Below are 26108 nucleotides of genomic sequence, written 5' to 3' on the forward strand. Positions count from 1 at the left end.
GCAGGTCATGATCTTCACAGTTTGTGGGTTTGAGCCCCGTGTCGGACTCTGTGCTGACAGCTCAGACTCTGGAGCCTGCTTCGGATTCTGTCTTTCTCTCTCTGCCCCTCCCCAACTCATGCTCTGTCTCTGTGTCTCTCAAAAATAAATGAACAGTCGGGGGGGAAAAAGGCATCTGCTTATAATTCATTTGAAGTACGTTACTTTTGGTCTACTGTTGACAATATATACAATTCAAAAATTTAGCAGTCTTTATTCAGAATGGGTTTTTATTTGAGGGAGGGAACGAAAAAGAGGGAAGGTATAGCCGACAGGGAGAGTACAGAGCAAGATAAAACAAGTCTCTACACAACTCGGAACAGTTACATAACAAGACTTCATGGCACCAAAAATTAAAACTTATGTTTGGTCTGTCTTTAATAAAAACAAGAACAGTGCCTTTTCAGATTTCCCTTCCCCCAACATCCCCCATCCCTATTCCTTTTTTTTTTTTTTAGAGTTTATTTATTTTGCGAGAGAGACTGTGTGCTGTTAAAGCAGAGCCCAACGCGGGGCTCCATCTCACGAATCTTGAGATCATGACCAGAACCAAAATCAAGAGTCAAGAGCTTAACCTACTGAGTCACCGAGGCGCCCCTCCCCATTCCTCTCAAAAGGTAACAATTGTTAACAGTTGGTATGTGTCTGTATCTCTCATATATGTTTTTATTTATATTTGGCCTTTATGAATTGTCAGTTTTCTGAAATCAACCTCTATCAAATTCCAACCTCAATCCAACTGACCTATTTACCGAGAACAAACCAGAGTCATATTTCTTTAAAGGACGTTAAATCAGTGGCGACAGTTCTTGAACTAGAAGTTAACTAGATTCCTAATATGTTTTATGTTTATCATAAATTAAGCTTGAAGAATAACTAGCATTCTGGGAAAGTCGAGTCACTGGTTTCTATATCTTGTGGAAATAGGGTTGGGAAAGAGGAGTGTGGTAATACCTGTGTAAGTCTGAGCTGGCCTTGTTTTCTTAGCATATTATCTTACTTGAGCATTATAGTTATCCCCCACAATTACTTTCCAGGTATTTCTGTCACTGTTAGGCTCTAGCTTAGCATGTGAGTGCCTTGACACAAAGTTAAGTGTATCGCCCCAGAACAACAAATTTATTCATATTTGACTTACAATGAAAATAATTCAAGGGGGAAATTAAGCAGCAGTTTACATGATTTTGTTAATTGTTTCTGGATGGTCTTATAAAAAAAATTAAAACACATTCTGCTCATCATGACTATTCTATCACTTTCCCTCATTTATTGAGTACCTGCTCTGTTCCCAGTGCACACAGCAGAGGAACCAGCCTTCCTTTAGAGTTAGAGCTTAGAGATGGGGAAAGATGACTTTGCCTATTGTCTAGGAGGTAGGTAGTTTATCTGTAGATATGAGGTCAGCTGAGCACACGTGTTCACATTCTGGGTGTGATCAGATATGTACATGTCAAACTTTTGGGGTGAGGTAATTAGAATGACAGTAGCTGAAGCTGATAGTGAATTTAAGGTAAATCTGGACAGAATGATTTTGAGTCTTGCAAATAATACATTTTCAAGCCAAATTAAAATAGAATAACTTATTTTCTAGCTTCAAGGGGACAATTAAGTGATCCTTAAGCCCAAATTGCTTTTCCAAATTTTGTAATAGCAGTGAAGTAACAAATGCTTTTTGCTTATTTAGACGGCTGCTTTTTATTAAAGCTAGGGAAAAAGTGAATTTTAAAAAGCAATTGTATTGTTTTCTTTGCTTTTAACAGATGATATCTTGTCGCCAGATAATAATCCAGGACACAATCCATTCCTAAGTCATAGTAGGCCAATTTGGAGAGTGTATCACAGTATAATTTGTGTCTTTCTTTCTTTCCTTCTTGCTTTCTTTTCTTTTTTTTTTTTTTTTTTTTGTAGGCTCTCTGTGGGGCTTGAATTCATAAACCCAAGATCAAGAGTCACATGCTCTACCAATTGAGCCAGCCACGAGCCCCTAAGTTGTGTATTTCTTTTTTTTTAATGTTTATGTATTTATGTATTTATTTATTTATTTGAGAGTAGGAGAAGGAGCAGAGAGAGAGGGAGAGAAAGCATCTGAAGCAGGCTTCATGCTGTTAGTGCAGAGCCTAATGTGGAGCTCAAACCCACAAACCGTGAGATCATGACCTGAACCAAAATCAAGAGTCTGACACTCAACAGACTGAGCCACCCAGGCACCCCAAGTTGTGTATTTCTAAATGCACTTTTCAAATGAGGAGTATGGGTCCCTTTTTTCCTATCTGAAATTGAAGACCTAGGCCATAAAGATAGCTTAACAAATACCTGGATTTTCTGATAATCTTTCCAATGCCTTTTAAGGATATTAAAAGTTAAATTATCGGTTCCCTTCTTGGCTCTTTTTGGGAGAAAATAGAGTGAAATCATCAGTTTTTAAATAACTATTTCATGAGTTAGCAAGAAGTAACATACTCATCTGTATTAATTCATCTGCACTAATTCACAAAAGAATGATTGTAATGATCTAGTGACAGTTCTTCAAAATATAAGTCCTGTGAAGGAAAAATGACATAGCAAGGACTTGATGATACTTTGAGGACCTTTTACTGTTTCCTGGGTGAAAAATTATTCATCTTGTCTAAAAGCTATACAATATAAGCTCCCCTTCACCCCCACCACCACAACGGAATCCCCTATTAATATTTTAAAGCCTGAAAATGTTTTAACTGAAGAAGTGGCATGGGTGGTTCCTCCCCTTCAAAGATTTTATCGCCAATAGTAGTGGCACAGGCCTGGGGAAGAAATACTTGCTTTATCAAGTGGAGCTACTGATGTAGTATCTTTAAGATGCACACATGACTGATTTATCCTTGCTATGTAGGCAACTGGTATAGTTTGGAAATATTCTAACGTAAGATTGTACGTGAAGTAAGAAGACTGATTTTCTTGTATAGTGTATAGAATTCAGTCTTCTGTCATGCATGTAAATATGTTTGGTTTGGATCTGTTTGATTTAAGCTCTAATTGCTATTCTCTCCTCCCACCTCACATTTTACCTAAAACATGTAATTTTTAAATGAAATCATACATTGCTTTAGGAAACCTGCTATAGACAATGTATGAATTTCACCAAGAATGTTTAAGCAAATCTGAGACTAAAAATTTTAGGTTTTGCCTGCAATTTCATATGTAAATTCAAGAAAAAAATTGTAGCTAAAAGGCCTACTTTGTTGCAAAATATATATTTGACACTTCAAAGGATTTCAGTTTTGGGTTCATTTAAAAGTAGGACCTGACAAAAGAGGTGTGAATAAATAAGCAGATTCAGAATTTAGCAGGCGCTCGGTATTTCTGTTTTCCTAACATTTTATGTAGAGCATTTTACTGATGCTCAGATAGATATATAAAATGTACTACTATAATTCATGCCTTCAAGGAACTTAAAATCCTAGGGGAGAATTATCTAATAGATGTGAGAGAATTTAGAGACATTAAATATGGAGGAGGTAAAATTAGTATCTGTAGAAGATAGTGCAAAACTTAAGAATCAACTGAAAGTATCTTAAAACTAATAAAGTCACTGGGTATAAAAGTGGTCACAGAAATTAAAAGCTTTCATTTATATAAACAACAGCCAATTATAAGATATAATGGAAGAAAAAGCTCCTTTTAAAGTAAGAACAAAGAAGAAAATCCCTAGTAATAAACAGTATGCAAGACCACAAAAAGAAAGCTATGTTTCTCCTGGAAAGAAAGCACAAAAACATGGGGAGGCATATCGTATTCTTGGATAGGAAGACTTACCAACATATACATGCCAGTTCTTTTTAAGTTAATCTATAATGTAATGCAATCTCAAAAATACCAGGATTTTCTAAAATTAGACAACTGATTCCAAAGTTCCTATGAAAAAAAGACTAGCCCGAAAAGCTCTGAGAAGCAGTGAGGACAGACAAGTCTTACAAAATATTAAAAATAGAAACTCCAGTAATTAAAAGTTTGGTACTGGCATATAACTAGACAGATCATTAGAATCAAATAGGTCGGGGCGCCTGGGTGGCGCAGTCGGTTAAGCGTCCGACTTCAGCCAGGTCACGATCTCGCGGTCTGTGAGTTCGAGCCCCGCATCAGGCTCTGGGCTGATGGCTCAGAGCCTGGAGCCTGATTCCGATTCTGTGTCTCCCTCTCTCTCTGCCCCTCCCCCGTTCATGCTCTGTCTCTCTCTGTCCCAAAAAATAAATAAAAAACGTTGAAAAAAAAAAATTAAAAAAAAAAAGAATCAAATAGGTCTAAAATAGACCCAGATATGGGAAGTTAGCACAAGCTAAAGATGACATTTCAATTCAGTGAAGGAAATATGGCTTATTCATTAAAAGGTGTTAGGACACCTGAGTAGCTATTTGCAGGAAAAAATAAAAGTTGGATTCATACCTCAACCAAAATAAAATCCAGTTTTAAATGTGAAAACTGAAAAGCTTAAAATACTTGAAGAAATCATAGGAGAATCTTAAAAGATTTTAGTGTGGTGAAGTGTTTTCTAAATTTGATGTAAAATCCAGAAGCAATAAAAATGGTATGCACTACAAATTTATAATAATGTAGTGATATATATACATATCTCACTATATAAAATAAATTCTTCATCACAAAAACTACCATAAGCAAAAAGAAATTACATATTTGAAAAAATTGCAAATCATATCATGCATATTTTAATATATAAAGAATTCCTAAAATTCAGTAAGATAAAATTCAACAGTCCAAAAGGAAAAAGATCCAAAACTATAAACAGAGTTTCCACAGAAAATGATACAAATGACATAGACTGAAAATAAAAGTTCAACTTCACTGTTAAGAGAAGTACAAAATAAAACTATACTGTTATACTAGTTTTTAACCTATTTGATCAAGGAGATTTTTTTTTAAATTTTATAAAAACACTGTGCTACATCCTAGATATTATTCATAAGAATTGGGGAACAAGTATTTGCGCTGGTTGAGGTGTAAATTACAACAAGCACTAAAAATGGTGTGCTTATGTATTGTAGATTTACTCTTTCGACCACCATTTTATTTCCTAGTCAGAAAGGTTGGGAAAAAATTAATTTCCCGGACTTTTTTTTGTGCTGCTAGTGTTCTGGAAGCTAATTAGATTTTCCCAATTATGTGTTCTCCGCATGACTTGAAAAGAGAAATGAGGTAGAGGCGATCTTTTGAGGTTCTTGCATGTTGTAAGAATATGGGAAATGTTCCCATGCATGGGAAATGCAGATCATGCAGCAGTGATCAAAGGTCTATTCTCCAACTTTCTGGATTTGGAGAAGTAGTGATGGTGGCAGGAACAACTTCTGTTCTTTTTTTTTTTTTTTTTTTTAATATTTTTAACGTTTATCCATTTTTGACAGAGAGAGACAGAGAACAAGCAGGGGAGGAACAGAGAGGAACATAGAATCCGAAGCAGGCTCCAGGCTCTGAGCTGTCAGCACAGAGCCTGATGCGGGGCTCAAACCCACAAACCGCAAAATCATGACCTGAGCCGAAGTCAGTTGCCTAACCGACTGAGCCACCCAGGCGCCCCTTTTTTGTTTTGTTTTAAATGTTTATTTATTTTTGAGAGAGAGTGTGTGCAAGCGGGGGGAGGGGCAGAGAGAGGAGGAGACAGAGGATCCTGAACAGGCTTTGTGTTGTCAGCACAGAGCCCAACACGCAGCTCGAACCCACAAATCATGAGATCATGACCTGAGCTGAAGTCAGACGTTTAATCGACTGAGCTACCCAGGTGCCCCAGTGGCAGCAGCTTCTTAAAATAACATTTTAATCCCTGGATTGTGGTATATCTTCTTTCTCCAGTTTCCCAGGAGTGAGAACAGGTGGTGATAGCCTCTGGCTTCCAGCATGGCTCCACAATGACTCCAGAGGTAGTAGCCTCCAGTGAATCAGTTCTGTATCACAGTGGGATTCATTCTGGGAGGCTCCACTTAGATTTCTAAACCCTGATCTTTCAGCCCTTCCAATGACCTTTTAAGTACCAAGGTGCCTATAACAAGTGCCTTCATGTTTAAAATATCTAGAATGATGGGATGCCTGAGTGGCTCAGTCAGTTAAGCATCCGACTTCAGTTCAGGTCATGATCTCACAGTTCATGGGTTTGAGCCCCACTTCAGGCTCTGTGCTGACAGCTTGGAACCTGGAGCCTGCTTTGGATTCTATCTCCCTCTCTCTGTCCCTCTCCCACTCACGCTCTGTCTCTGTCTCTCAAAAATGAATAAACGTTAAAAAAAATTTTTTTAATTAAAATATCTAGAATGGCGTCTGTTTCCTGCACTGAAAACTGCCTGATTGATTTGGCAATGGCAATCAGAACTGAAAATGTATTTCCTTTTGATCTTGCAGTTTTACTTCTAGGAATATATCCTATAGACATGCTTGTATGTGAAAGTAACGAGTTTGTAAGGGTTTTCAATGCATTGTTTGTAAACTGACATCAGTAGGGGAATCATAAAATCAATTATAGTGTATGTATATAATAGAATCCTAGGTAACTATAAAAAAGAATGAGCTTTGTATATTTAAAGGAAGTAATTAATAAGGCACATGAAGTAAAAAAAAAAAAAAAAAAAAAGCCCAAATGTCCATCAACGGATGAATGGATAAAGAAGATATAATGTGTGGATGGAACTGGAGGGTGTTATGCTAAGTGAAATAAATCATACAGAGAAAGACAGATACTGTATGTTTTCACTCTTATGTGGATCCTGAGAAACTTAACACAAGACTATGGGAAAGGGGAAGGGAAAAAAAAAAGTTAGAGAGGGAGGGAGCCAAACCATAAGAGACTCTTAAAAACTGAGAACAAACTGAGGGTTGATGGGAAGTGGGAGGAAGGGGAGGGTGGGTGATGGGCATTGAGGAGGGCACCTGTTGGGGAGAGCACTGGGTGTTGTATGGAAAACAATTTGACAATAAATTTCATATTAAAAAGAAAAAGATATGGTATGTATATACAATGGAGTATTACTTGGCAATCAAAAAGAATGTAATCTTGTCATTTGCAACTACATGGATGGAACTAGAGTATATTATGCTAAGCAAAATTAGAGAAAGACAAATCTATGACTTCACTCATGAGGAATTTAAGATACAAAACAGATGTATAAGGGAAGGGAAGCAAAAATAATATAAAAACAAGGAGGGGGGTGAAACATAAGAGACTCTTAAATACAGAGAACAAACTGAAGGTTGCTGGAGGGGTTGGGGTGGGGGATGGGCTAAATGGGCAAGGAGCATTAAGGAAGACACTTGTTGGGATGAGCACTGGGTGTTATACATAGGGGATGAATCACTGGTATCCATTCCTGAAATCATTATTGCACTATATGCTAACTAACTTGGATGTAAATTTTAAAATTAATTCATTAAAAAACATTTTTTAAAGACATTAACAATTAAAAAAAAAGGCCAGGGAGCAGAACTGTGTCTACTGCTTTAAAAGAAAGTAATTAGCTTTGTTGACATAAGGTAAAGTACACATATTTAAAGTGCGCAATTTGACAAGTTTGACCCATAAAGCCATCATCACAGTCAAGATAATGAATATATCCATCACCCCCAAAAGTATCCTTTTTTAAAATGTTTATTCATTTTTGAGAGAAAGAGAGGGAGAGAGAGAGAGAGCACATATAAGCAGGGGAGGGGCAGAGAGAGGGAGACAGAGGATCTGAAGCAGGCTCTGAGCTGTCAGCACAGAGCCCAATGTAGGGCTCAAACTCACAAACTGCAAGATCATGAACCGAACTGAAGTCAGATGCTTAACCAACTAAGCCACCCAGGTGCCCCACCCCAAAAAGTATCCTTATACTTCTTTGTAATCCCTTCCTTTCAGTTCCTCCTCATCCTTGCCAACACTTGATACGGGAAAATTTTAAAATTATAACCATTCAAATAGATGTATATATATCATTGTGGTTTTAATTTGTATTTCCCTAATGACAAACGATGTTGAGCATTTTTTCATGTGCTTATTTGACTTCTGTATCTTCTTAGTGACATGTCTGTTCAAGTATTTTGTCCGTATTTATTGATTTTTATATTATCTAGTTTTGAGACTTCTTTATGCATTTTGCATATAGGGTCTTTATCAGATATATGATTTGGGGGCATCCGGGGGGGCTCAGTCGATTAAGCACCTAACTCTTGATTTCAGCTCAGGTAATGATCTCATCGTTCCTGAGATCAAGCCCTACATCAGGCTCTGCACTGACAGAGCAGAGCCTGCTTGGGATTCTCTCTCCCTCTCTCTCTCAAAGTAAATAAATAAACATTAAAAACAAAAAGTTATATGACCTGGAAATACTTCCTCCTGATCTCACCTTTTCATTTTCTAATGTCTTTCCAAGAGAAGTTCTAAATATTGATGAAATCTAACCACTTTTCCTTTATGGGTTGTGTTTTGGTCTTGTTTCTAAGAACTCTTTGCTTAGCTCATGGTCACAAAGATTGTTTTCCTATGTATTTTTCTGAAAGCTTTTTACTTTTAGGTCCATGGCTCATTCAAGTTATGTTTTTTATATGACACAAGGTAAACATTGAACTTTTTTTTTTTTTTTTTTTTGCTGCAGCCCATTTGTTGAAAAGACTATCCTTTCTTTATTGCTTTTGTTTGCATCTTTGTTGAAAATCATTTGTTCACAGATGAGTGGTTCTATTTCTGAACACTATTCTATTGATTTGTCTTTTTTTTAAACACATGTCTTTAATTTTTATTTATTTTTGAGAGAGAGAGAGAGAGTGTGCAAGCAGGAGAGGGGCAGAGAGAGAGGGAGACACAGAATCCGGAGCAGGCTCCAGGCTCTGAGCTGTCAGCACAGAGTCGGATGCAGTGCCTGAACTCACGAATGGTGAGATCAGACTTGAGCCGAAGTCCCATGCTTAACCAACTGAGCCACCCAGGCACCCTGATTTATTTGTCTATCTTGATGTCAACAGCACACTGTACTGATTATTATAGTTTTATAGTTGGTCTTGACATCAAGTAATGCTAGTCCTTGAGTTTCGTTTTTTTCCAAAATTGTTTTTGGCTACTTTAGGTTCATTTCCATATGAATTTTTTAGAATTAGTTTGTTAATTTCTATGAAAATAATTTCTAAAAACCCTGCCAGAATGCTGATTGGGATTGCATTGCATCTATAGATCAATTTGGGAAAAGACCTAATTATTAAATCTTTAAACCAATAAAGACAGTATAGCTCTCCATTTACTTAGGACTTCTTTATTTCTTTCAGTGATGTTTTATAGTTTTTAGTGCACAGGTCTTTCGCCAGATGATTTTCTAAGTATTTCATGTTTTTGATGTTATTGCAAATAATATTTCAAATTTTAATTTGTAAATATTTATTGCTAGCATATAGAAACAAATTCTACCACTTGATCTTGCATCCTACAACTTTCCTGAACTCATTTATCAGTTCTAATAACTTCTTTGTAGATTACATGGGATTTTTTTATACATATTATATCATCAGTCAATAAAAACAAAGAGATTTCTTTCTTTCTTTAAAAAAATTTTTTTTAAATGTTTCTATTTATTTCTGAGACAGAGAGACACAGAGCATGAGTGGGGGGGTGGGCAGAGGGAGAGGGGGACACAGAATCCGAAGCAGGCTCCAGGCTCTGAGCTGTCAGCACAGAGCCCAACGTGGGGCTCAAACTCACAAACTGTGAGATCATGACCTGAGCCGAAGTCGGTCACTTAACCGACTGAGGCACCCAGACGCCCCGAGATTTCTTTCTTTCTAATTTGGATGTGTTTTTACTTCTTTTTCTTGCCTTCTTGCACTGGCTATAACTTCCAGTACAATGTTGAATAGAAGTGATTAGAATTGACATCCTTGCCTTATTCCTGATCTTTTTCATCATTGAAAAAGAAAAAAAGGGTAACCCGTATATATATTTGACTCCAGAGACCTAGAATGTCACCAAAAAGATACATAAGAAACTGATAATATTGGTTACCTCGGAAGAGACAAATTGAGTTAGATGGCAAAAGGGGAGAGAAACATTCTTCTTATTGGATATGTTTTTATTTTTATTTTTTAATAGGAGCCATGCAAATATATTGCCTATTCCAGAAAATAAATAAATAAAACTTAAGAACTAAAAATTAGGTGTATAAACAGAGCATTTGCTAAAAACAAAATAAACAAAAAAAAAAACAGTATTTTTGCAAAGAAATATCTTAAGAATGTGACACAAGAGATCACAAAGTTTAAAATTAACAAAGGTAGGTTTAATCATTTAAGAATACTTGAGAGTAGGTAATATTTACCATAGACTTTGAAAGCAAGACATGAATTGAGGATGAAGTAGACACTTTAAGAAGAAATTTGCAATGGCATGAAAATGGGAAGTGGCAAACTTTAGCAAGCAAATTGACTTGACTGGGGGCAGGGGGCACTGTGCCTGGTAGAAAAAATAGGAAGGAAAGGTAAGTCCTTCACAGAAGAATTAAGACTAATATAGACGGTTAATTTTGTAACATTCAACCCAATACCAACCTAACCAGGCACATATCTACCTTCAATTTTCTTAACTCAGCTAACATATTTTTAATGATTGCCTGTTATTCACCAGGTCCAGTGCTACGTGTTGCATGTGTACCTAGCGGTGAACCAAATGGATGTGATCCCTGTTCTGATGGAGCTTAGTCTAGAGGGCACCTCTGGGCCTCAACGAAGTGAGCAACCTCCATGTTCCCCTTTGTTTCAAAATTTTGGCTATGTATTCGTTCAGTCTGATACTCTCTAAACACCCCTAACCCTTTGTCCATCCTTAGATATCTCCATCTCTGTAAAAACTCAAGTCATTACTCAAACCGCGTGACCCTCCTTCCTCCTTTCCATTCACACTTATTAGTATAGGATAGGAATTGAGACTGAAGACTGAAGCCAGATGCCTGGCTTTGATATTTTATGTTGTATTTCCTGGTGAGAAATGCAACTTTTTTGCTCTACTTCTTCATTTATAAAGTAGAAATAATAATAGTATGTACTTTGTAAAGTTGCTGAAAATATTAAATGAGTTATTACATATAGAGTGCTTAGAACACACTCAGCATGGTAAATTCTTAATAAATATTAGCAGTTGTTACTATTAGCAAAAGACTTCGCCTGTATTATTTCACCCAAGGCTAACACTTCCCACCAGCTCTATCCTACCTCCTCCCACCTGGTGGTCTTTTAATAGATGATCTCATTTTTCTCACAGCATATTGAACAACATTCTCTCTACCGCCCCTTTTTCTAGAATATAAACATGATCAAAAGCCTCCCACTCAAAACAAAATCCATCCTTAATTGTGAGCATCTCTTCTTCTTTCCTGTTTTATAATGAAATTTATTGAAAATCCACACTGGAACCTCCATGTTCTCCTACTTTCCCTTCATTCCTCAAAGTACTGCAGTCTTCAGCTTGACCCCATCATGTCACAAAATTGCGTTTACCAAGGTTAAGCACAGCTATATTCAAGATGCCTCTCCTATGTTTTTCCATTGTACCCCAAGACCTCCTTACTACCTTAAAATTGTAACTTTTTCAACTATCCCCTCTAACATAGTATAATTTTTGCTTGTTTATTTTGTTTATATCTGTTTTCCCTGGTTAGAATGTAAAATCAAGGAGAACAGAAATTTTGTCTCCTTTGATTACTCCTGCATCCCCATCACCTAAAATAATGCCTAAACATTATAGGCACTCACTAAATCTGAATCAAATGAATGAACACTGAGTTGTGATTATCTATTTTTTCTGTCTTCTGTGTTAGACCAGGAGCTACTTTGAAGACTGGAACTGTTCCTCCTATCTCTTTACTAGCTCTGTTAGCTCAGAGCCTGACCCAAATGGGACTGTGAATATGATGGATTTGTGGGGAGTCACTATGTTTCCAGTATTTTTGGTAAATGCTTCTGGAGGATACTCCAAGGCCTGAGAAAGTGGTTTTTTAATTTTTTTAATGTTTAGTTATTTTTGAGTGGGGGGGATGGACAGAGAGGGAGACACAGAATCTGAAGCAGGCTCCAGGCTCCGAGCTGTCAGCTCAGAGCCTGATGCAGGGTCAGACCCACAAACCATGAGATCATGACTTGAGCCAAAGTTGGATGCTTAACTGACTGAGCCACCGAGGTGTCCCCCCCTCCAAAAAGTGACTTTTAATTTCTACTCGGCAATCTTAGAGCTCAATGAGCTGGTATGAGGATTTTGCAAACAATGGAGATTTAAATTGCCTAAAGAAATTGTATTAGTGGTCTCCAGAAAAAACAGGACCGATAGGAGATTGATTACCTATCTATCTATCTATCTTTCTATCTAGAGATTAATTGAAGGAATTGGTTGAGAAGGCCCCCAATCTGCCATCTTCAAACTGGAAGCCCAGGAAAGCCAATGGTATAATTCTTTTTTTTTCCTTTTCTTTTTAAAGATTTTATTTTTAAGTAATCTCTCCCATGGGGCTCGAACAACTCCAAGATCAAGAGTTACATGCTACACCAACTGAGTCAGACAGGCACACAGCCAGTGTAATTCAGTCTGAATTTGAAGGCCTGAGAACCAGGGAAGCTGAGTGTATAAATCCCAGTACCAGGGCAGAAGATGAGAATTCACAGTTCTTGCAGAGGGACAGGAAAAATGGGATGAATTTTTCTTCCTCCACTGTTCATTCCATTCAGGCCATTAATGAATAGGATGATCCCTAAGCACACTGGGGAGGGCAATCTACTTTTCTGGGTCCATCAATTCGAATCCTAATCTCATCCAGAAACACCCCCTCAAAGATACACCCAGAAACAATGTTTTAGCTAGGCATCTTGTGGCCCACTCAAGTTGACACATACAATTAACCATCACCCTGTTTATACCTTTAATTTGTATTATTAGAATTCCTTAAAAATAGTTCTGCACCCCTATATTTATTGCAGCATTATTTGCAATAGCCAAACTATGGAAGCAGCCTAAGTGTCTACTGATAGATGAATGGATATAGAAGATGTTGGGGCACCTGGGTGGCTCAGTAGGTTGAGCATCTGACTCTTGGTTTTGGCTCAGGTCATGATCTCATGATTTGTGAGTTCAAGCTCCACACTGGGCTCCGTGTTGATAGCACAGAGCCTGCTTGGGATTCTCTCTCTCTCCCTCTCTCTCTGCCCCTCCTCCCCTGCTCATGATATCTCTCTTTCAAAACAAAAAAATAAACTTAAAAAAAAAAAAAGACATAGCACGCGCGCGCACACACACACACACACACACACACACACACACTGGAATATTACTTAGCCATAAAAAATAATGTAATCTTGCCATTTGCAACAACATGGATGAAGCTAGAGAATATAATGCTAAGCGAAATAGGTCAGAGAAAGACAAATACCATATGACTTCATTCATATGTAGAATTTAAGAAACAAAACAAATAAAAGGAAAAGAGAGAGAGAAAAAAAAAAACAGATTCTTATCTATAGAGAACAAAAAGGTAGTTACCAGAAAGGAGGTGGGTGGGAGGAATGGGTGAAATAGGTGAAGGGGAGTAAGAGTACCCTTATTATAATGAGCAATGAGTAATATATAGAACTACTGAATCACTATATTGTACACCTGAAACTAATATAACACTGTATGTTAACTATACTGGAATTAAAATAAAAAACTTAATAAAAATAGTTCTGCTGCTAAAGTAAGTTTGAAAATGTTAAATTTAAGCCAAAGACAAAGGAAGGAAAGCATAAAGAAAGAACATTGGACATAGTTCTCAACCCTGCGTGCACATTCAGATCACTTGGAGAATTTCCATACTGATACCTACACCCCATTCCCAAAAATCTTAGGGCTAAGGATTGAGCACAGATAGTTTTTATTTTACTTTTCTTCCCTTTATTTTATTTTAAATGTTTATTTATTTATTTTGAGAGAGAGAAAGAGTGTATGAGTGTGAGAGTTGGAGAGGGGCAGAGAGAGACAGAGACAGAGACAGAGAGAGAGAGAGTGAGAGTGAGAGAGACAGAGAGAATTCCAAGCAGAACCCATGCTGTCAGTGCAGAGCCCGCCTGGGGGCTCGAACTCACAGACTGTGAGATCATGTCCTGAGCTGAAATCAAGAGTCCGATGAACAACCTACTGGGCCACCCAGGCACCCTGAGCATAGACAGTTTTTAAATTCTTCAGGTGATTTTAATTAACAGCCAGGGTTGAGAACCACTGGAATAGGTAATCCTTGAGAAATGGGGCAAGGCTACAAGGGAAGTCCAAAGTTCTTCTCGAGAGAGGCAAAATGTCCCCAATGGTTACTTAAGGTCCTCTTTAGTAATAATGGGCCATAGACAGACCCTGTTACTGCGTTTTTATAGGCATGACTAGTAATTGGATCCAGACACTCGAAGGGACATAAGAGCAAAACCAAGTAAGTACTTAATGGTTAGTTTATGGGACACTAATAGGAACTAAAAAATAAAATAAAATAAAATAAAAAACCATTCTTCTTCCCTGAAGCTTTCTAAAAGGTTAATTATCAACCAGTTCTTTCAACCCTTAAATTACTTTCTGAGAGTGAATTAGAAAGAGGAACATGAATTCCATTAGGAGACTGTGTACTACCACAGATTAATTCTTCTTATTAAATGATACTGTGTTGTTCATTTGTCACCACAAAGAGGCTAACTTAATCCTTGTTTTGAGCTTGCATATTGAGCAATTCTGGATAATTAATTGCATGTAGAATGATAACCTTTGTAATAGGCAGAATCCAATACAGAGAAAAATTCATTCTTGGAATGCAATTTCAAATTCATAAAGTGAAATTTAGCATCTTAGAAAGAGGGTATATGAGTTTAATAGTATAGCATCATTATTCCTAAGGGAAATTTCCAATATTCTGTGATTCAATATAGACTCAGGATAAACATATGCTACTGACACTACCCGAGACATTCTCACAACCACATTTGATTTATTAGTAGACAAGTATGATTAATCAAAGGTTATGTAACGTTGGTCACAGGTACTTTGGTTTTTTGTTATTATTTTCTTTATGAAAATTCATTTCAATAAAAGAAGAGCTTTCCATGTAAAGGACATGTTATAATCCAGTTCTTTGTAAAGAATATTTCATAAGATATATTGCACTTTTTTTCCTTTCAAATTAACAGGTTCTTGTGAGTAAATCTGATGAAATGGTTTACCATGAGAATTGCCTTTTACATTCCAAAACAAAAGCATTAAACAAAAGTTGACTTTAACAGAAATGGATATTGCATTATTTCTTCTGCGAGTGCCTGTACTTTTTATTTTGTAATGATTTGTGTTCTCTGATATGCTTTATCTCATGCTTGACTGATTACAAGTGTGAAGGGGGTTAAATGCATTCGCTATTGGCAATTTAGCATTAATTGTAATATGCTTTAATCCAAATTACAATCTGTCATTTCCAGTCAAATTGTGAAGCACTGTAATTGTATTTTAGAGTTCCACTGCTATTGATTATAGCTACCTCATTTGTGTTTTAATATACCATGACGAATTTGCGAATGGAAATACAATCTTGTAACAAGCCAGGAAACAAGTATTGTTCTTCCTATTATAACAGCTTGAAAATTATTTCTTAACAAATGAAAAGAGAAGGAGATGGTAAGACAGTAAAGACAATTCATTTAAGGATGAAAAAGACAAAAAGATTTCAATTTTCTAGCAGTGCATAAAAATAAGTGAGCCATAGATTTTTGAAAACCTTTTTAGACAAAACATTATAAAAATATTTTCAAAAATTAGTTTTGAAATCTACCGATACTAATACAAATTGCTTTAGTTTATCCCTTTGAATGGGTGTATAGTATCCCACAGCTTATATAAAATTCTTTCCTTGGTGCTCTTTCACATTGTTTTTATTATTACAAATAATGCTGCAGTGAACATTCTTATATATGACTTTTCATAACATGGGGAAGGTTCACTAAGGAATATACTTAGTAGTGGGATTTCTGGGTTGCAGAGTATACCTATCCATTTCACTTAAAAAAATTCAGGTAAGAACACTTAACATGAGATTCACCCCCTTGACAAATGTCTAAGTACACATTATTGTCAACTATAAGTACAATATTGTACAGCCAGATCTCTAGAGCTCATTCATCTTGTTTGACTGTAACTTTATGTATGTTGATTAGCAATGCCCCATTTACCCCTTCTCCTATCCCCTGGCAACCACTGTTTCACTCTTGGATTCCATGAGTTTGGCTATTTTAGATACCTCATATAAGTAGGATCATGCAGTATTTGTTTATCTGTGAGTGGCTTATTTCACTTAGCTTCACTTGACTTATTTCACTGTTTTCAAGGTTTATCCATGTTGCCACATAGTTCACATTTCCATCTTTTTAAATATTTTTTTAAGTTTATTTATTTATTTTGAGAGAGAGAGAGCAGGAGAGGGGCAGAGACAGAGAGGGAGAGAGAGAATCCTAAGCAGACTCCATGCTGTCAGCACAGAGCCAGAACTTACGAACCGTGAGATCATGACCTGAGCCGAAACCACGAGTCAGACGCTTAACTGACTGAGCCACCCAGACACACCCAGATTTCCTTCTTTTTAAAGGCTAAATAGTATTCTTGTACATATACGCCACACTTTCTTTATCCATTTACCTACCAATGTACATTTAGCTTCTTCCCACATCTGGTGATGGTGAATAATGCTGCAATGAACGTAAGAGCACTAATATCTACTTAAGATTCTGATCAACGTTCTTTGGAATGACGTTCTTTGGAACTCCTAGAGAAGGATTGCTGGACCATAGGGTAGTTCTATTTTTAATTTTTTGAGAAATCTCCTTACAGTTTCCCATAGCAGCTGTATCATTTTACATTCCCACCAACACCGTGCAAGAGTTACATTTTCTCCACATCCTCACCAACATTTCTTGTATCTTGTCTTTTTGATAATAGCCATCCTGACAGGTATGAGATGATAACTCATTGTAGCTTTGATTTGCATTTCCCTGATGATTAATAACAATGAGCATTTTTTCATAGGCCTGTTGGCCCTTTGTATGTTTTCTTTGGAGAAATGTCTATTCAAGTTCTTAGCCCATCTTTTTTTTTTTTGGCTTTTTAAGTTTTTATTTTAATTCCAATTAACTAACATAGTGTTATATTAATTTCAGGTGTACAATAGTGATTCAACAATTGCATACATCGCCAGGGCTCATCATGACAAGTGCATTCCCTAATTCCCACCACCTATTTAACCCTTCCTCCCACCCCACCCCCAACCATCAGTTTGTTCTCTATAATTAAGGGTCTATTTCTTAATTTCTTTCTGTCTCTTTCTTTTCCCTCTGTTCATTTGATCTGTTTCTTAAATTCCACATATGAGTGAAATCACATCGTATTTGTCTTTATCTGACTATTTTGCTTAGCATTATACTCTCTAGCTCCATCCATGATGTTGCAAATGGCAAGATTTCATTCTTTGTTATGGCTTAATAATATTCATTGTACACATATAATCATTCATCTCTCTATATAGATATACAATGAATGTTATATGTATAATATTATATCTAACGAATATTATAAATCTAATGAATATTATATATCTATCTCTATCTGTATCACATCTTCTTTATCCATTCACCAATCACTGGACACTTGGACTGCTTCCATATCTTGGCTATTGTAAATAATGCCGCTATAAACATAGGAATGTGTGTATCCCTTTGAATTAGTGTTTTTGTATTCTTTGGGTAAATACCCAGTAATGTGATTGCTGGATCATAGGGTAGATCTTGGGGAACTTCCACACTTTTCCACAGTGGCTGCACCAGTTTAATTTCTACCAACAGTGCAGAAGGGTTCCTTTTTCTCCATATCTTCATCAACACTTGTTTCTTATGTTGTTGATTTTAGCCATTCTGACAGGTATAAGGTGATATCTCATTGTAGTTTTAATTTGCATTTCCCTGATGATAAGTGATGATGAACATCTTTTTATGTGTCTGTTGGCCATCTGTATATCTTCCTTGGAGAAATGTCTGTTCATGTCTTCTGCCCATGTTTTAATTGTCTTCTGCCCATTTTAATTGTTTAATTGTTTTTTAATTGTGCGTGCGTGTGTGTGTGTGTGTGTGTATGTTGAGTTGTATAAGATATATATATATATGTATATATATATATATACATATATATATATATATATAAAATGTTTATTTATTTTTGAGAGAGAAAGGGACAGAACGTGAGCAGGGGAGGGGCAGAGAGAGAGGGAGACACAGAATCTGAAGTAGGCTCCAGGCTCTGAGCTGTCAGCACAGAGCCCCATGTGGGACTCGAATTCACAAAACACGAGATTACAACCTGAGCCTAAGTCACCGCTTAACTGACTGAGCCACCCAGGCACCCGGTTCTTTATATATTTTGGATGCTAACCTTTTATCAGATATTTCATTTGCAAATATATTCTCCCATTCTGTAGGTTGCCTTTTAGTTTTGTTGATTGTTTCCTTTGTTGGGCAGAAGTTTTTTATTTTGATGTAGTCTCAATAGTTTATTTTTGCTTTTGTTTCCCTTGCCTCAAGAGACTTACCTAGAAACAAGTTGCTATGGCCATTGTCAAAGAGGTTACTGCCTGTGTCCTTTTCTAGAATTTTTATTGTTTCAGGTCTCAGTCTCACACATTCTTCAAATGAAAGAGCAGAAATATGGCAAGAAGCTTAGTCTTTGATGACCATGTTGAGGTGGTGAGTCAATCAGTCCTGAAACTGCCCTATCTCTTGAATTTTTATGTAAGACAAAACAAAATCCACTTATTTAATGCAATTTTATTTGAGTGGTCTGCTATTTGCAGCCGAGGTATCCTAACTGATATGTATGTGAATATGTAACTGAATTTAAAAATACCCAATATGCAAACTTTGGAAATTTGCAAAAAAAAAAAAAAAAAAAGGTCACAGGAAATCCCATATACCTTCCACTCACTTTTCCCCAATGGTAATTTCTTATTTGACTATAGCATGATACAAAACCCTGGAAATTGTTATTGGTACAACCCACAGAATTGACTCAGATTTCACCAGTTTTATATGCACTTATTTGTAATTGTACGTGCACAGTGTGCATAGTATGCAACTTTATCACATGTGTAGATTCATGTAGTCATCACAATGATCAAGATATGAAACTATTCAGAGGCGCCTGGGTGGCTCAGTCAGTTAAGCATCCGACTTCGGCCCAGGTCACCATCTCAGAATTTGTGAGTTTGAGCCCCACATCAGGCTCTGTGCTGACAGCTCAGAGCCTGGAGACTCCTTCAGATTCTGGGTCTCCCCCCTACCTCTCTGCCCCTCCCCTGCTTGCACTCTCTCTCTCTCAAAAATAAATAAACATTGGGGCGCCTGGGTGGTTCAGTCGGTTGAGCGTCCGACTTCAGCTCAGGGCATGATCTCACAGCTGGTGAGTTCAAGCCCCGCGTTGGGCTCTGTGCTGACAGCTCAGAGCCTGGAGCCTGTTTTCGATTCTGTGCCTCCCTCTCTGTCTCTCTGCTCCTCCCCCACTGATGCTCTCTCTCTCAAAAATAAATAAACATTAAAAAATTTTTTTTTTAATTAAATAAATAAATAAATAAACATTAAAAAATTTTTTTAAAGATATGAAACTATTTCATCACTATCAGCACCTCCATACTCACCCCTTTTTCTTTCCTCCCCAATCCCCAACTCCTGGAACCACTAATCTGTCCTCTGTATCTATAATTTTGATATTTTGAGAATGTTATGTAAATAGAATCATACAGCATAGTAATAATTCGAGATTTTTTTTTTTTGCTCACCATAATTATCTTGAGATCCACCCAAGTTGTTGCATGTATCAACTTCATTACTTTTTATTGCTATGTAGTGTTTTATGGAATAAATGGATCACAGCTTAATCATTCATCTGTTAAAGGATATTTGGGTTGTTTCCAGCCTTGGATATTATAAATAATGTTTCTATGAATGTTAACATAAAGGTTTTTGTGTGTACGTAGTTTTCATTTCCTGAGTAAATGCCCAAGATACAGTTAGTTGCTGGGTCATATGGTAAGAATATGTTTAGTTTATATGCCCAACTGTTTCCCATAGTGGCTGTACCATTTTATATTCCCACTGGAAATGTATTTGCTTCTGTTTCTCCACATCCTTACAAGGATTTGGTGTTACCACTATTTTTTATTTTAGCCACTGTAATAAGTATGTGGTGATATCTCATTGCAGATTTAATTTGCATTTTCCTAATGGCTAACAAAGTTGAGTATCTTTTATGTGTTTATTTTGCCAATTTTATATCTTCTTTAATAAAATGTATAGGGTGCCTGGGTGGCTCAGTTGGTTAAGCATCTGACTTCAGCTCAGGTCATGATCTCGCAGTTCATGAGTTCGAGCCCCATGTCGGGCTCTGGGATGACAGCTCAGAGCCTGGAGCCTGCTTCAGATTCTGTGTCTCCCTCTCTCTCTGCCCCTTCCCCACTCATGCATGCTCTCTCTCTCTCTCTCTCTCTCAAAAATAAACATTAAAAATTTTTTTAATGTCTGTTTATGTCTGTGATAGGCAAAATAATGGACCATCAAAGATATCAGGCCATAATCCCCAGGACCTCAGAATATTTACACAGCTAAGGCACTTTGCTAAGGGTATGGAACTTGAGATGGGGAAACTCATCCAGGAGTTGAGTTATCCTGGATTATCCAGGTGTGGATTATCCAGGTGGTCCCAATCTAATCCCATGAATCCTTAAGTGGAGAAACTTTCAGGGAGAGCTGTGACTAAAAAATAAAGACCAGAGATGGAGAGATTGCAAAGATGGCATATTGCTAGCTTTTTTTTAAGTTTTATTTATTTATTTTGAGAGAGAGAGAGAGAGAGAGAGAGAGAGAATATGCACATAAGTAGGGGAAGGGCAGAGAGGGATAGAGAGAAGCCCATACAGGCCCAGAGCTGTCAGCATAGAGCCTGATGTGGGGCTCGAACTCACAAACCATGAGACCATAACCTGAGCCAGGATAAAGAGTTGGACGCTTAACTGAAAGGTAGGAATTTAAAGTGCGGGAAGAGAAAAAACAAAGTGGCATAAATGGACAGTTATTAAAATCAACCAACACCTCTAAAACAAAGGAACCTCAGTGTGGGGAGGTAGCCTGGCTCTTCATCTAGTCCTGTGGCTAGAAATGTATTTATTTGAAATAGCCATCATTGAAGTTGATTCCTTTGTTTTTCTTTTCAAGTTTTTGTATAAATTCTATTTACTTAATTGTTCTGTATAGATGTTGTCTGTGTGACTTGTCATGCATTTCTGCCCAGAGCCGCACATATACAATCATGGGGGCTTAGTTGGCTTGTACTCATTCCGTATCTGGCCTCAGGATAAGAAGTGAGCCTTCTGTTCCTGACGCCAAGAGGGCTAAATTTGCCTCACCTCCTTAAGCCAGACCAGGCTGGGCCCCTGGAATGGATCATAGAGAGAAGAGAAATATGCAGATGCCAAGGCTCCTAAGATTGTGAGATATGATAAAAGAAACAGAAAAAAACAGCTTGCCGAGGACTGCACTTAGGCAAACTTAATGACTAACCATAAATCACACAGGGGTAGTGTATATGTTGCCCTGGTGAGAACACCTTCCACTTCAGGAAGTGTCACCTGAAGGGAGGACATTCCACCCAGGACCCTTAACTGGGACTCCAACCGGGCTGTGGGCTGTTCACCGCAGGGCTTCCTCAGCCAGAAGGTTGAGTGTTGTGAGTACCCGATTTGATATATCAACCCTTCTTTGTTCTCTATACTTCTCTCCCTCTTTGTGTTTATTATAATTATATATTCCCTTTCCCTTATAATTAATAAAGTTTTCCTCCACGAAACAAAGCGCAGCTATCATGAATTACTATTATTCAAAACATTAACATACAGTGTAATATTGGCTTCAGGAGCAGAATTCAGTGACTCATCACTTACATACAACACCCAGTGCTCATCACAAGTGCCCTCCTTAGTACCCATCAACCATCTAGCCAACTCCCCACCCCCCTCTCTCCATCAATCCTCAGTTTGTTATCTATCTTTAAAAGTCTTTTATGGTTTGCTTCCCTCTCTTTTTCCCCCCTCCCATACGTTCAGCTATTTTGCTTCTTAAATTCCATATATGAGTGAAATCATATGGTATTTACCATTCTCTGACTTATTTCACTTAGCATCATACACTCTAGCTCCATCCACAATGTTGCAAATGACAAAGTCGATGCCTCTTTGCAGTGGATGCTTCTGCAGTCAAAGCTTAAGTCAGGCACCTGCATACAAAGAAAAAACAACCTGTCAAGGGTTTATACCACAGAAATAGAATTTCCTCTAAAGCCTCTAGCCACCTTGATCTTAGGCCAGTGAGATCTGTGGTTGACATCTGATGTTTGTTTTCCAGCAATTAAGTTTGTGGTAATTTGTTACAGCAGCAATAGAAAATTAATGCAATTTCTTTTACCAATTGGATTTCTTAAAATGTTCAGTTTTGAGAGGTCTTTATAAAGTCTAGGTTTTAGTTCTTTGCTGGATTTGTGGTTTGCGAACATTTTACCCTAGTCTACAGCTTGTTTTATTTTCATCCTTTTCAGTCTTCTGCAGAGCAAAAGTTTTAATTTTTTTTTTTTTTTTTTTGCAAAAGTTTTAATTTTGATAACGTTTTATTTATCAACTTTTCCTTTATGGATCATAATTTTGATGTCAAGTCTAAGAATTATGCTTCACCCTACATCCTGAATATTTTCCTCTATTTTTCTAATTATTTAAGAGATTGTAGTAAAATATACATACAACTTACCATTTCAGCCACTTTTTAAGTGTACAATTCAGTGGTATTTATTGTAATTAGAAAGTTTTCTTCTGTTCTCTGTATTGTTTGTATCAAATTACTTTTTTTGTTGGTTTGTTCATTTTGGCCCCTGCCTTTCAGCCTAACTGGGTAATGATTTCTGTTCATATTTAAGGAACTAAAACCAAAAGCTGATTGAAAGCTTTAGGTATACAGGTGGGGTTTGTTGCTATTTGGTGTTTACTGTAGGATGATGTGGTTGGTAATTTCAATGGAGATTTCTAACTGTTGGTACCTATAGGCCTGATTTCTTCAGCTGGTCAATTTACCCAGAGAGAAGTCCTACAGTCTTTGGCTGTCAGCTCTTTGGTCCTACTTCGTATAGTTAAGCACAAAAACAATGTTTTTAGTCTGACTGTTGTAAGAGTTCAGGAAAGGTGGAGGTCAGTGAGTTGTGGCAAAGTTGGTAAGTCTTAATAGATGATGTGTGACATGGGATTAGCCCTGAAAGACAAATAGGTCGGTTGGAAACTGAGGTGAGAGGGAATCAAATTGAATGGGTAATTAAATGTTGTAGTTTACAGAGGTGAGTAATCACTTTCAGCTGATAGTGTGGTACAGCTGACTAAGACATATATCAGCAATGAAGTCTCTAATTTCAGCCGTTAAGCTGCTTGCCACTTTGGCAAATCATTAATCTCCTAAGAGACTCAATTTCTCCAAATGAGAACATGGGGAGACTACTGCTAAGTCTTGGCCAGGTATAAATTTGCTTTAAGATACTTCCTAAGATTCTTTTACATCTTTTTGAGTGATGACTTTTTGAGTGATAAGTTATAGTTAGGGAGTGACTACATAGTTTATGGGAGTGAATTTAGGACTATAAAATTACTCACTCCCATGAAAACAGTAATTATTTTAAGTTATAGGGAACACCATAACTTTATTTATATTAAATTTATATTCATGATTCTTTAAAAAAAATGTCCATTTGTTTCATGTAAGTGTACTATGATTTTTTTCTTCTAATACAGTAAAAAACTAAAACAAGAAAACAAACTACACTGAAATTCTGACCTTGTTTCTTCCCTTTGCATATATACAGAGGACATCACCGAAGAAGGAAAATGGTCTCTTTTCTCTTAAATGTAAAGCATAACTGTGCCATTTGTAAACAGAGAATTGAGTTAATTTGTTAAACAAACCCAGGGTTAGTATCTACTATGGGTCTCGCGTTTGTGCCAGGTTTGGTGGTCATCGCAAAGAAAAGCATAGTCCATACTTTCCATTAGTTTACAGCCTACCAGGGAAAGAAAGGCAGGTCAGTAAACCAAGTATTTTACAGTGTGATACCATGGATCACAAAGATGGATCCTCTGTAATTGATGTCTGCTTTGGCTTGCCTAGCAGCCATTCTCCTTTTTTGTAGAATGGTTCCTAAATTCTTCTCTGGGAATTACCCTTCCTTTCATTCTCTGTACTTTGGCGCTGTGGGCATATGAGTCAAATCTTGCCAATCAGAATATCATATATACTTTGGGCCACAGTGATTGGTATAGGGATGGTCCCACGATCCAAATTAAGCCAATCTGCTACAATTACAAAGAATCTTGGGACAGACACAGCATGGTATTCAGGGAACAACAGATATTTGGCTGTGGTTGGAAAATTGGGTCTGAGTGGCAAGAGTTGGGAAATAAAGCTAAAATGGTAGGCAAGAAGAGTTTATGAAGGGCCTTGCATGTTATGCGGGAGAATTTAGACCTTTTCTTGAAGAGATGGAAAGCCATAGGGAATTTAGGCAGCGAGTTCACATGATCACATTTATGCTTTGGAAAGATTAATCTGGTGTGGTTATGAATGATGGATTAGGGGAAGGATGAAGCAGAAAGCAAATGAATTAAGAGGCCACAGTAGTTGTCCATACAAGAGGTAACCAGAGACCTCAACTCTAGGATTGGTAGTGGGAATAGGAAGGAGACCCAATGGGGGGATGTTTGCCATGAGCTCTCCAGAAGACACATCAGAACTGGGTAACATGATAGCAACACCTTCGTGGAGAAATTGTGTTCTGGCTGCAGCTCTAATTGAGGAAATGGTAGTGAATTTCAGAGAACAAAAGCAAAATGTAAGTTTCATTTAAGACTGTGCTTCTTAAAGTTTAATGTGCATACAAGTCAACTGGAAATCTTGTGAAAATGCAGGTTTTGATTCAGTAGTTCTGGGGTGGGACCTGAGATTCTGCATTTCTAACAAGCTTCCAGCTACTGCAGGTCTGCAGACTACATTTTGAGGAGCAAAGATTTAGGAATTTTTTGAGGTGTGATGGGTCATTCAAGTAAAAAGGTCCAGTGGGCAGTAGGTGTTGGGCCTAGGCTTCAGGAAAGAGTGAGAGACTTGGGCTGGAGATATTTCAGAGTCATTAGCACATATGAGGTGTGATGTCAGAATATAAAGATAATAGTCTAGGAAGAGTGCTTGGAAAAAAGTAGAAGCCCAAGGATAGCCCATGGGTAGTGCCAGCATTTAAGGGGCATCCAGAGGATGGGGCTTAAAAACATGGAAGTAGCAGATGAAACTAGGATGCCAAGTTTTCAATGAGAAGGCTTTAATTCCCAAATTTATTATATAAATAGTAACTGCCATTTGTGGGATATACTATTCGAGGCACTGTACTAAGGGCTTAAACTTTTCTCCGAAACACAAGGTGTAAGAAATGCCATATTAAAACATTCCTCTAACCACACCCCATTACTCTGAGTGGGTGGAAAGTTTAGTGTGGGTCACTATTAAGGATCCACACACCACACCTAGGATGGTATGAAGGTTCTAGGGGGTCTCACTCAGCCCAAAACTTTTGGGAAAGGCCTCAAGTCTTCACTCAGTGTTGATTACTGCTAATATGCTTGCTTCCCCAGCTCATTTATCCCTTGGTGGTGAGCTGCTTTGCTGATTCAATGACAAGCGTAGGCATGGGGTCTTGGCCATGGTTGGAATCTGTGATGCTTAGTGTGCAGCCTCTTTAATGGAAACTATACATCTATTCCTTTTGAAGGTCTTGCCACCTTCCTCACTTATAAGGTTCCTGATATTCACAGAAATTTCAACCCTCCTTTTCTGTTATTCCCTTTGGTTGCCACTTATTCGACTAACCTCACAAGTCTCTAACCTCTCTCTATAGTTTGGAGAGAGAAGTACCTCAGTGGGTACAGGTG

At 37.4% G+C, this 26108-nt stretch overlaps 1 protein-coding gene across 2 annotated transcripts in view; it reads left to right on the forward strand.

The window, feature by feature from the left end:
- Positions 1–561: 561 nt before the first annotated feature.
- TBC1D15 (TBC1 domain family member 15) overlaps positions 562–26108 on the forward strand; it is a 100826-nt gene continuing 75279 nt past the window's right edge. Inside the window, exons 1-4 of one of the 2 annotated variants that reach the window (XM_042947185.1) lie at positions 562–656; positions 10658–10760; positions 12393–12466; positions 18723–18801. In XM_042947185.1, coding sequence (XP_042803119.1) covers positions 18763–18801 — 39 coding nt within the window. In that variant the 5' untranslated portion in view covers positions 562–656; positions 10658–10760; positions 12393–12466; positions 18723–18762. The remainder of the gene's footprint in view (positions 657–10657; positions 10761–12392; positions 12467–18722; positions 18802–26108) is intronic. The other variant, XM_042947188.1, reaches the window with a different exon arrangement.

Source organism: Panthera leo, chromosome B4 (genome assembly GCF_018350215.1).
Source record: "Panthera leo isolate Ple1 chromosome B4, P.leo_Ple1_pat1.1, whole genome shotgun sequence".
Taxonomy (NCBI): Eukaryota; Metazoa; Chordata; class Mammalia; order Carnivora; family Felidae; genus Panthera; species Panthera leo.